Genomic DNA, 13,525 nt, shown 5'->3' with positions numbered 1-13,525 from the left:
ATAAAACCTATCGAAAGAAGCAAAGCTGTGTTGTAAAGTTTTCAATAAACAAAGCAAAATCAGTAAATGTGTCTACCCTAGCCAAGTAAATTCATAATACTGAAGTGTTTAATTCTAAAAATACATCTATCACTAAGTTATCTACTGGTTCTTTGCTGTACTAAGCCATGATGATGAAACATCTGAACTATCAACCTGAGCAGCTAAAATAGCGTCAGTGGAACGTTGACTTCCTTTAATCAATATTTGACAACTGTGAGAGCAAGTATAAGAAACATTTGAAACTTTCACTTTGCTTTATGCTTGTGGTTCAGTGGAACAGAATACACTTATACTGTGTCTCATTTCTCAACCCTAATGTGACAGTATTATGAACATTGAAAAGGTGGGTAAAAGGAGCAGGAAGTTTTTATGTACTAAGAAGGCAGTAGGAACATAAAAGTAAATCTGTTGTCATTATATCATTTCATTTTTATGTATATGGAATGAACGGGTGAGTGAAAATTTGTGCCATGGCCGTGAATTGTGCGAATCACTGTGCCAGGGTGGCTTAGTGGATAGTGCGCCTGTCTAGTAAGCAGCAGATCCAGTTTGGATTCCCAGCCTTGGTACAAATTTTCAGTCGCTGCTTCAGTCTATATATGCAAAAATCATATCTGTATGAGACCAGTAAATTCTCTGAAATTGTGTAATTTCATTTGCGTATCATTTTAGGTTAACACACCTTTAAGCAGATGTGAGTTTTTCATAGCTGTCCTGTAGACTATCATTGATTTCTTTGTGAGAAGACTGGCTTTATATGAAATTATAACTCCTCTTAATCCTGAAATGGGTTAACAGAGAGAAGCTATACTCCAGATAAATACCTTAAGAAGAGACTCCATAAAATTTATATATTTTGTATTTTTATTTTTATTTTGCCATTGCGAGTTAATTTATTTCCCAAATAGCAAAAGCATTTAATACTGCTAATGTCTTATTCCCTAATCTACTTCTATCAGTGTGTCCTGATTTGATTCTATGGCACTGTTTTACTTTTGACTTTCATCTCATAACCTCTTTCAAGACACTAACCATCACATTGTATTGTTCTTCCTATTCCTCTGCCATATCTAACAAAACTGCAGTGTCATCAACAAACCTCAAAGTTTTTATTTCTTCTCACTAACTATGTAATTACCTTTCCAAATTATTTCTTGATCACTTTTACAGCATTCTCGATCAACATACTGAACAGTATTGATGTGCAATCCTGTCTCACTCGCTTCTCAACTACTGCTTCTCTTTCGTGTCCTTCAACTCCTATAACTGCAGTCTTATGTCTGTTACAGATAACCTTTTGCTCCCTGTATTTTAGCCCTGTTACAATCAATATTTCGAAAGATGTTCAGTCAACATAGTCAAAAGCATTCACTAAATCTACAAATGCTAGAATGGTAGATTTTCCATTCTTAACCTATCATGTGATACAAATGTTGAAAGTAATTACACTTTCGTATTTTGCTACATTTGTGTGGCGACATGTATGATCGCCGAAATATTGTGCCCGTTGGACACTGTAGACCAGCAGTACACCCATGGATATTTTGATTATCAAATATGCCGGGAGAAACTCAAGAATCACAACTTGTGTGTGTACTTTGCCATTGTGACTGATAAAATGCTGAAAAAAATAATGGTGCACAAAGCATACAAAGAGTCATGGGACTCATTTGTAAGTGTCTTAGAACATGACATACACGGTAGACATTGTGTATACGAGGTCATGAAAGCCCTCAACAGGGAAGAAAGACACTTTCTCACTGAACATTATACGCAATGAATAGTGGATAAATCATTATGCAGACGTGTGATGTACATGAAAGACTGAAGGTAACACTGGTGAAAGTATGTACAATGAAACATAGATCCAGTTACTATGAAGGAACTAAAAGAGGCTTTAAAAGCTATGAAGAACAGAAAAGCTACCTTAATTGAACAGACAATGTGTTTGTAATTGAAAAGATTATAGAGGAACACACAGTATTTAATAAAGAAACCCATATGGCCTTTATCAACTGTGAGAAGGCTTTGATCATGTGAACCATGATAGCCCATGGAAGATTATGTCTGAATGTGGTCATCCTTATCACCTAATAGAGATAGTAAAATGTCTTTACAAAATTACATGCATTATAATACACACACATAAGGATCAATTAGAAGAAATAGTTATTATGTTAGATGAGGGTGTGGACTATCGCCTACCCTTTTTAATTTTTACATTGACTTCATTCTTTGCAAATGGAAATGTAAAGTAAGCAAAGGAATTAAGATAATGCATGAGGAATGCCTGAAAGTACTTTTGTTTGCTGGTGACATCGTTATTATTCAAAAGAATGAAGATGACCTCCAAAGATCGGTATACCAGTGAACGTAATTTGCAACAACTGCAACTTTAAAGTTTCTAACACCAAAACAAAAATAGTGGCATTCTGAGGAAAATATCCAGTCAGATCAAAAATTATTTTGGGTAATTCAGTTTTAGAATATGTGTCAAATCTCATATTTAATCTGTGCTATAAGTTTTGAATTTGAATACACAAATTCCAAGCTGTCTATGGCACCATTAGCAGAAAATGGGCCACAAAATACAATGTAGAAACCATCATGAAATTCCATACAGTAATTGCAGTTCCTGTGTTATCCTGTGGAAGCAAAAGTTGGGCTACCACAGTAAATAAATAAAATAAAATTCAAGCAGCAGAGATGAGGTTCCTAAGAAGTGCAAGGGGCTGCACAAGAAGGGATATAATTAGAAATGAAGATATTACAACAGAATTAAATATTTCCAGCATAAAAGAAAAAATTCAAAAATATCATGAAGATTGGAGACAACACCTCATGAGAATGCCATATTACAGAATTCCCCAAAAGATCCTGAACTAAAAGCCTAGTGGGAAAAAACATATTGGAAGACCTCGAAAAAGGTGGGAATGATTTTGTTTGTGAGTTCAGAACAGGCAATAGCCTAATCCTGGAAAGGACGCCGACGACTTACTAATCTGATTTTTCAATTTAATAATAATAAATGGTTTATTTGTCCATACTAACTTAACACTCATGGACATAGTCAGTTTCAAACACAAGAACATTAAAAAAAGTTTTGAAGTAAAGATAGATATACACAATAACATTAGAAATCTTTGATGGACTACATACATTTATCAATTAACAGTTGCTTTAATTTTGTCTTAAATATGTTTTCTTCTAACAATTTTATATTATTTGGCAATCTGTTATAAAAATGTCTTCCAGCAGAAAATGGACTATGATCTGTTGCTCTTTTATTACTAAGTTTTATGTGATAATTCTTTCCTTTTCTTGTATTATAATTATGGATTTCACTATCGATTACACTATGCTCCATATTTTGTTTTACAAATGGTATAGTTCTGAGAACATACAATGAATATGCTGTTAGTGTGTTATACTTAATGAAATATTCTCTACAGGACTGCCACTTACTAATATTGGATATTATCCTAATTGCTCTTTTCTGTGCTCTAAAAGCCCCATCCATATATACCATTGGTGCCCCACCTCAAATCTCGATACCATATTGCAGGTGGGAGTGTAGAAGTCCAAAATAGATTTGTCTTAAAACAGGTTGCACTATTATGCTAGAAAGGTGTTTCAGCCGGTAGGTGTTGCAGGAGATTTTTTTTACACATGTAGCTGATGTGCTCCTTCCATGTAAGATTTTCATCTACTATAATACCCAGGAATTTGTTTATCAATTGTTTCAACTGATAGCTCTGGTTCTGTACCCACATGTCTTGATTTATAATTTAGTAGAAACTCCATCAGAATTGTCTTGTCCTTATTTAGCGCCAATTTGTTTTAGTGAGATATTCTGTGATGAGGCTAATGTTCTCTACATTATTTTGCACTGCTAACTGTTTTGTAGAGCCCCAACTTGTGAAGGAGGTATCATCAGCGTAATTTACTAGGTTTAAATTTTGTGGAATTATTATATCATTGATGTACATAATAAACAAAAAAATGCCAGATAATGCTTCCCTGAGGGACTCCACAGTTAAGAATTCAATAAGATGATTTTACTGTTTGTGTATGTCTCCCAGTTGTATAATACAGCTTTACACATTGTCTCCTGCCAGCAAGGTAGGATCTTAACAGATCTAATGCTACTCCTCTGACTCCACAAGTTTCTAATTTATGCAGAGGAACAGAATGATTTACAGAGTCATAAGCCTTGGAAAATGTAGCTACAGCCGTTATTGTAGACCGGCCCTTCCTGAAACCATGCTGACAGTTTTTTTAATACATTGTACTTACAGAAAAATGATTCAAGTTGATCAAGCAGTAGCCTTTCCAACAGCTTACTAAGTACTGATGTCAATGAAATAGACCTATAATTTTGTATATCTGTAGTTTTCCCCTTTTTGTGCACCAGTCTTATTTCAGTGACTTTTAACTGGTCAGGAAATGACCCCTTACTGAAAGAGCTGTTTTTTAAATGTTGTAGTTGCTTTATTAATTCATTACTACATTCTTTCAGAAATTTTGCTGAGATGTCATCCTAGCCACTGGATGTATTTGTTTTTAAGTTGGAAATGGTTTTCAGGATTTCCAATTCTGTAACACCCCTCAAGAAGAATGAATTACTGCCATTACTGGGATTTAGCACCCCTGGTGACTCGATCACATCCTCCCTTCTCATCTTACTAAATTGGTCTATGAATCTCTCACATACTTCCCTGGGGTTACTCAGCAAATTTTCATTGTCACTTATTATTATGTTATTGCACACTGCATTGTCACTCCCTCCTCTTTCCTTATTTACTATACTCCACATCGTTTTTGTAGCATTACTAGATTGCCTCATCTGTTCAGCATACATCTATTCTTTTAATGTCTTAAGTGCTTCCCTGTACGTTTTTCTACAGGCTTTGTATTTAGATTCGAAGTACTGCAGTTTGGTGTCTCTAAAAAGAATATATAAGTCCTTCATATCTTCCTTTAATTTTATCATGTTAGGGGTAAGTTTGATTCCTGGAACTGTCAGTTTTCTTTAGTATTTTGACCACTGGGCACATTTGATTAAGACAATGGGTTAATGTTGTATAAAATCTAAAAAATCTGTCCTACTTTTCATTGATATCTTATATTTCAAATAGGCCTACCTGATGCCAGTTTACATGTGCCAGGGTTTCCTTTAATGTATGATAGTCAAGCTTTCTTTCAAAGGTAAATAGGTCCCCACCAAATACTATTTCTTTGTCTGTAAGAAGCTCTAGGACTAGTGCCCTATGATCTGAAATGTGATTCTAAACAGTTCTAACTACAAGGTCTTCATGTCTTAAGTTTGTAATAACATGGTCAATACATGTGTGAGAGTCACATGTAATTCTTGTTGGTGTTGACTTCACGTGGGTGTAATTATAGGACTGTAATGTATCACTATATCTAAGATAATTTGTACTGTAATTAAGGAGTCTGTGTTCAGTTCGCCTACTATTATAGTCTGTTTCTTATGAGGCGAGAGTTTGTCAGCAAGTTCAATAAATGCGTTGATACTTATTTTCTTTGGATCTGGAATTATTACATTCTTATTGAAATCCGAGGGTATTTTTTGTCTCTTATAGCTTGCATATCAGACTAGATCAATTTTGTCATAATATGTTATTCCATGTACTTCAGTATCACATTAGGGCTGTCATCTATGCCAGGTGCCTTCATTCACCATAGGTATTTCAGTGCTCTGTAAATTTTTTCTCACATCATACCTCCAACCTCATCATCCCTTTCATTAGTACTGTTTCATTTCTTTTCTTTGTGTAGCCCTTCTGTGTGTATCATTTCCTTTCCAGTCCCTCTTTCTTTGCTTCATTCTGACTTGCCTCCTGAGCTTTCAGTATTCATACTGCTTATCTTTAATCCAAAGATTTTAATAACTTTCTTTTATGTGGCATTTATCTTTGCTACAGTCTTTGCATGCTTCTACAGCTTTGCATTTATGGTTTATCCATTCCTGTTCTGGACTCATCAGTATCGTAGTGTAGACATCTGTATTATCCTTTGCCCATTCGTTTTATATTTTCTCCTTTCTTCAGTTAAATTCAATATTCAGCTGTAAAATTCTCCTGCTCTGCAATCCTAGATTCCTGCGCCCTATCTCCTAGACTGAAATAATTGCCCTTCAGAAACTTCAGCAGCATACACAACGCTATGTAGCAAAACTATCCAATCTGTCCACCTCATACTCCTTCCTTGCTCTAGAGCTCTATCCCTCATTACTATCGGATTCCATTTTTCCATCAAAATTAAATTTTATCTCAATTAAATTTTTGTTTTCCTTAACTATTGAATAATTTCTATTCTCATTGTACATGCATTCACAGCTGTGTAGCTAGAAGATATATAAACTGTTATTGCTTCAGCATGTGTTGGTTTTGTCTCTCTCTTGCTTAAGACTTAAATTTTCTAATCTACCTACACAGTTAAGGGCCACACTCTGATGTGTAAAACCCCTGATTTGTTTTTCCTTGTGTCATCATCCTGAGTAGTCCAATGCCCAGAGGTCTGATCCAAATGGGTATTGTGTAATATTTAATACAATAGAAAGCTGTTGTCATTAAATCATGCAGCAGAGTTGCATGTCATCCTATAACGTTCCTTTGCTTGCAGCTGTTTGCACTACCAGCATAACATCACCACAATTAAACTTAAAATGCCAAGCCAGCCAGTCATCCAGACTGTTCCTCTTGCAGTCACTAATTAAGCTTAAGTGCCTTATTATCAACAATGATCAGATACACAGTTTTCATGTGTAAACCAGTTTGTCGACAGATTACCAATCCATATGCAATGAATGAAATTGGTAAACGTTAGTCATTTCTTAGAGAGGAGGTCAATTGCAAGGAGCAAAAATTGTTTGGCCATTCATTCTTTACCATTTTACATATAAATTATTATTAAACACTGTTGCATTTGTTTAGACTTATACTAAATAACATAGTGTATCAAGCCAAAATATGTGGAATTTTATTTTCAGATCATCCTGAGTCCAAAACAAGTCAATACAGTACCTCTACAGGTTGAAATGTTGGAGAAGGAAGTTACAGAACTGAAAGCAGCATTAAGTGATTCAAAGGCACAGAATTCATATTTATGTGGAATCATTGAAGAACAAAAGTAAGTAGCAGGGTTTCATACTTACTTCTGGTGTAAAATTATCATAAACAAACTTAAGTTTTTGCCCTCATGTACATCTCTGTACTCTGTTCTCAGAATCTGTATCTTTAATGTGGTCAGTACCCCCCTCCCCATGAACCATTGACCTTGCTGTTGCTGGGGAGGCTTGCGTACCTCAGTGATACACATAGCTGTACTGTAGGTGCAACCACAATGGAGGTGTAGCTGTTGAGAGGCCAGACAAACATGTGGTTCCTGAAGAGGGGCAGTAGCCTTTTCAGTAGTTGCAAGGGGCAACAATCAGGATGATTGACTGACCTGGCCTTTTAACATCAACCAAAACGCCCTTGCTCTGTTGGTATTGCAAATGGCTGAAAGCCAGGGGGAACTGCAGCTGTAATTTTTGCCAAGGGCATGCTGCTTTACTGTATGGTTAAATGATTATGGTGTCCTCTTGGGTAAAATATTCCGGAGGTAAGATAGTCTCCCATTTGGATCTCCGGGCAGGAACTACTCAGGTGGATGTCATTATAAGGAGAAAGAAAACTCCGTTCTATGAATCGGAGTGTGGAATGTCAGCGTGGAATGTCAGAAAATTTAAAAAGGGAAATGGATAGGTTAAAGTGAGATATAGTGTGAATTAGTGAAGTTCGGTGGCAGGAGGAACAAGACTTCTGGTCAGGTGAATACAGAGTTATAAATACAAAATCAAATAGGAGGCATGCAGGAGTAGATTTAGTAATGAATAAAAAAAAATAGGAGTGCGGATAAGCTACTACAACAGCATAGTGAACACATTACTGTAGCCAAGATAGGTACAAAGCCCATACCTACCACAGTAGTAAAAGTTTTTATGCCAACTTGAAGAAATATATGATGTGATTAAAAGAAAATTATTCAGATAGTTAAGGGAGATGAAAAATTAATAGTCGTGATGGACTGGAATTCGATAGTAGGGAAAGGAATAGAGGAAAAAGTAGTAGGTGAATATGGACTGGGGGTAAGGAATGAAAGAGGAAGCCACCTGGTAGATATTCGTGCAGAGCATAAGTTAATCATAGTTAACACTTGGTTAACAACTCACGAAAAAAGCTTGCACTTGTATACGTGGAAGAGGCGTGGAAACACTGAGTGATTTCAGATAGATTTTATAATGGTAAGACAGAGATTTAGGAACTAGGTTTTAAATTGTAAGACATTTCTAGGGGCAGATGTGGGGTCTGACCACAATGTATTGGCTATGAACTGAAGATTAAAACTGAAGAAACTGCAAAAAAGAAGGACTTTAAGGAGATGGGACTTCGATAAACTGAAAGAACCAGAGGTTGTTGATAAGGGAAAGATGGCAAATACAGGGGACAGCAATACAGTAGAAGAAGGAATAGGTAGCTTTGAGCGATGAAATAGCAAAGGCAGCAGAGGATCAAGCAGTTAAATAGATGAGGGCTGGTAGAAATCCTTGAGTAGCAGAAGGGATATTGAATTTAATTGATGAAAGGAGAAAATATAGAAATGCAGTTAATGAAGCAGGCAAGAAGGAAACAAATGTCTCAAATGAGATCAACAGGAAGTGCAAAATGGCTAAGCAAGTATTGCTAGAGGACAAATGTAAGGATGTAGAGGCATATATCAATAGGAGTAAGATAGCTACTGCCTACAGGAAAATTAAAGAGACCTTCGGAGAAAAGAGAACCACTTGTATGAATATCAAGAGTGCAGATGGAAAACCAGTCTTGCGCAAAGAAGGGAAAGCAGAAAGGTGTAAGGAGTATATAGAGGGTCTATACAAGGGCGATGTACTTGAGGACAATATTATGGAAATGGACATAGATGATGATGAAATGGGAGATATGATACTGCGTGAAGAATTTGACAGAGAACTGAAAGACCTAAGTCAAAAAACAGGCCCCGGGAGTAGACAATATTCCATTAGAACTACTGATAGCCTTGGTAGAGCCAGCCATGACAAAACTCTAGTCTGGTGAGCAAGATGTAGGGGATTGGTGAAATACCCTCAGACGTCAGCAAGAATATAATAATTCCAATCCCAAAAACAGCAGGTGTTATCAGGTGTGAAAATTACTGAACTATTAGTTAATAAGCCATGGCTGCAAAATACTAACACAAATTCTTTACAGATGAATGGAAAAACTGGTAGAAGCCGATCTCGGGGAAGATCAGTTTGGATTCCGTAGGAATGTTGCAACACACAAGGCAATACTGACCATGTGACTTGTCCTAGAAGATAGATTAAGGAAAGGCAAACCTACTTTCCTAGCATTTGTAGACTTAGAGAAAGCTTTTGACAGTGTTGACTGGAATACCCTCTTTCAAATTCTGAAGGTGGCAGGAGTAAAACACAGGGGGTGAAAGGCTATTTACAATTTGTACAGACAATAAGCTTTCAAAATGTGGTGCTACAGAGGAATGCTGCAGATTAGATGGGTAGTTCATGTAACTATTGAGGAGGTACTCAATAGAATTGGGGAGAAGAGGAATTTGTGGCACAACCTGACTAAAAGAATGGATCAGTTGGTAGGACACGCTCTGAGGCATCAAGGGATCACCAATTTAGTATTGGAGGGAAGCGTGGAGGGTAAAAGTCGTAGAGGGAGACCAAGAGATGAATACAGTAAGAAGATTCAGAAGGATGTAGGTTGCAGTAGTTACTCAGAGATGAAGAAGCTTGCACAGGATAGAGTAGCATGGAGAGCTGCATCAAACCAGTCTCAGGACTGAAGACCACAACAACAATAATGTGATCAGTAATCATTTTTAAATGACATTTTAGAGCAAATTACTTTTTTCGAAATGCAGTGAAACTAATTTGCAACAACAAAGGATCCACACTTAACAATACTGTTCCCTCTGATCTGTCAACAAGAATATATTAGAATGTTGTAAATGAAACCTTGTATTTTTTTATGAGAATTATCTGATTTGTAAATGCTGTACAGAATGCGATGGGAAACATCATTGTAAAATATCGATTTCAAAAATGTTTTTGCATTAACGAAAAACAATTAAATACTTATCATGATTTTTTAAAGTATCTGTGGCTCAGCTTGTAGTATCAATATACCTTATGATCTTACGGGATTGCTCTTGTGGTCTGGATTTGTAAAGTGTCTGTGAACATATTAATTCACAGTTTAGAGACATCATAGTTTATTTCCAGATCCAATATTTCTGACAATTGTCTTCACGTTTTCACTAATCCCAAATGTATGAAGTTGCATTGTGTTTCAATTCCATGTTTCATTAATAATTGTAGAATTAGGTAAAAATGACATTCACAATGATCTCCTAAAAAAAAAGAAGGAAAAAAAGTAATGCCACTCCATAACATTGACAAGACTAGGCTCAACTATTCTTCTCAAGAGTTGAACAAAGACTCTGTTACATAAAAAACTATACAAAGATAGCACAGCTCTTTTGTGCAAAGTACCAGCGACACAATTTTACAGTATTAATGTCTGTGTCTTTCCAAATCCAACAAATAAGTTTTTTCTGTGTGCTTACATTAATGTTTACCTAGAAAATTACTCAGAATGCAAAAAAGTATAGAAATATATAATTATATATATTTTTGAACATAATTTTGAAATGGAATCTCTGTACCAAATATTGAGACATGCTAACTGCATATGAAAGAAACAAATGGAATTACCTGATAATTAACTTCTTTGCAATCAAAGATAAAAATTGGTTCCCAAAAATTACATAAAACATGAAAAAGGATGACATTATAAATAATTGTTGTCATAAAATCCATCGATCCTATAAGCTTCCTTATTGTACATCTGATTTGCAACTTTTGAAGAAGCAGTTGAAAAATAAATGGAATAGATAATTTTGTTAAGTAGGGTTGGTATTGTAAGATACTGTTGAACAAAGATCCTCAAGATACTGCTCCATTATAAACACCACTGGCTTCAGATTCTGATTTGGGCTTCATCACATAGAACATATCCACTTACTGTGCACAAAGTGCTTTCTAATTGATAATCAGTGCAGTGTACTTTCAAGTGTTTGGTAACACCACTGGCTTCAAATTCTGAGTTTAATCTTCAAACATAACCTGCATATTTGGCACACTATTTCTGTGCTCGTCTGTACCCAGCAAGGTAATCGTCTCTGTTAGTTCTTCAGTAACTTTGAAGTCTGTGTTAATACCTCTAAAAAATAACAAGACGTGGGCAGTATCAGAGATCTCTGTAGATTTGACCACGACTGTTGAGTACCAAGCAAATATAGATGATTTTTCTTGTAACAATTTGGCAAAGGTACAAACATTATCTCCAATACGACACATCACTGTATTTGCTGAAAGTGTAACTGCTTTACATTGTTGAGTTTTGTCAGAAAGCAGTTCTTCAGCTGTAATTAAAATGTTCTTTTTTATCAAACTGTGCGCCATATGTTTTCTCCTAGTGGTGACGAACACTGTATTCCTTAAGAACAGAAATAACTTCATTCTAGACAGCAAACCATTGGTTTATTGTCTCTCTCTAGAACAGAATATTTCACAGTCCTCATTGTATTGAACATATGACATTCGCTATCCACTGTTCTATCTCTAGTCTCAATGGACACATTTCAAACATATTCAAAGGAAAGAAAACTTGAGATAACAACAGAGCAAAGTTAATCATGAAGTCTGACTACTGCAGGCAAAGTGCTCCTGGTGACATCTGTATTATTTAGGAATAACTGAAAGCAATGTGCCTAGCAGCCCCTCTTATAGTTAAGTGAGCAGGAAGAAGCACGTGCTATTTTAAAAAGTTTTCACTCAAGTGTGGCCTTGATCAAATCCTTCGCAGGTCATTCTATCCCAAACCAGAAGTGGCAAAGCACACACATCACATATCTCATTGACAATATGAATAAATGTGTTATTAGACAGTAATCTCTGTTCTATGTGTTTAAAGACTGTCAGATGTCGGAATAAAAGAATAATATGCAAATGTCTCAAAATAATTTTAAAAAAGGGCATACTACTAAAGATTTTATGAAATAAATGATATATCGGATTTACAGTGACCAGTGGTTTATTCCTGCTAAACATAGATTCCTATATATTACTTTGTGAATAAATGAATGATACTTTTCTTGCCATTCTGCCTATGTATATCATGATTCTTGCTATTGCTAATTCTCTTATCTGCAGGTTTGCGTTAATAAGTGAAATGTATTTTATTCATCTCGCGGCTTACAGAATTTCAGAACATAAGTCTGATACTGATGTGCAGGAGACCTGTCAGGGTTACAGTTTACTAATTTAAAATTTTGTCAAATTTACAATATTACTTGCTGAGGAGTTTATACAAGATTCTCTCTAACACTGTTTCAGAATTTGCATCCACTGTAACTAACATTTTTTTTATTTTTTATTTTTTTTATTTTTATTTTTTTAAGGATCCAGCTCAAAGTATCACTTCATTGTTCATGAAATCTTCAATTACTTGTAGCATCTGTCAACTAGAAAATTGTGTAACTTGCTTTTTGGAATATTTAGCTTCATATTTATTATGTCCCCCCCTTCTGTTTTGTTGTACTTTCTCATGGCTATATATTGAGGAGCCTAAACATACAATTTTAAGTGATGTGAGGTGAGCATAAAGTATTATGTAATTCTTGTGTTGTAAGAGTGTTCAAAATGATTTTTTATGAATAGGTTAGCTCTGTTACGTACGAAAAGAATCGCCTCAGTGTAGGGAGGGGACAGTTAATGCTTATGGGTCTTTAAATAATGGTTGACTCAATACCCTTGGCTGTGCACTGCACGTTATGAAAGATTCGTTTTTGCAGCTTTAAGATTTGTATAACGTTTCCTGAGTTTCCCCAAAAAATTATGCCATTCCTAATATCTGCTTAAAAATAGCTATACTATGCAACTTTCTTGGTGTCTATATGAACAACACTGGCTAAAATTTCCATTGCAAATGCAAGGTTGTTTAATTTATTTGCTAGTTATTCTATATGTGCATTTAAATTGAAATTTCTAACGAGGGGACTTTCCAATCTCGCAAATTCAGTTAGAGATGAGACTTCGCAGCTTAATAGTACACCTCAATGGTGTCCGCTCGTAGAAGTCTTAAAGCACACTATCGAGAAAATTCAGAGAAAAAGGGGCTCTTAAATTGTAAGCATAGCTCATACGCATATCATATACTGTCAGTTGTAGCATTCGCGCGTACAGGTGAAATAGCTCAGTCAATAGTGTGCTAGAGTGTCATACAGCCGATCCGGGTTCAGTCTACCTGCAGGCTCGATTTTATTTTGTTATCCCAGACAATGTTTGCATAGCGGGGTGCTGCTCCATCTT

The 13,525-nt window shown here is 35.7% G+C and overlaps 1 protein-coding gene across 2 annotated transcripts in view; it reads left to right on the top strand.

Annotated features, from left to right (window-relative positions):
• LOC124781337 overlaps window positions 1-13,525 on the top strand; it is a 78,014-nt gene that overhangs the window by 52,134 nt on the left and 12,355 nt on the right. For both annotated transcript variants that reach the window (XM_047253853.1, XM_047253854.1), the window contains one exon: window positions 7,058-7,197. In XM_047253853.1, coding sequence (XP_047109809.1) covers window positions 7,058-7,197 — 140 coding nt within the window. The remainder of the gene's footprint in view (window positions 1-7,057; window positions 7,198-13,525) is intronic.

This window comes from Schistocerca piceifrons, chromosome 1 (genome assembly GCF_021461385.2).
Source record: "Schistocerca piceifrons isolate TAMUIC-IGC-003096 chromosome 1, iqSchPice1.1, whole genome shotgun sequence".
Taxonomy (NCBI): Eukaryota; Metazoa; Arthropoda; class Insecta; order Orthoptera; family Acrididae; genus Schistocerca; species Schistocerca piceifrons.
The sequence above is the reverse complement of the archived record's forward strand: the minus strand, read 5'-3'. Positions and strand labels throughout refer to the sequence as shown.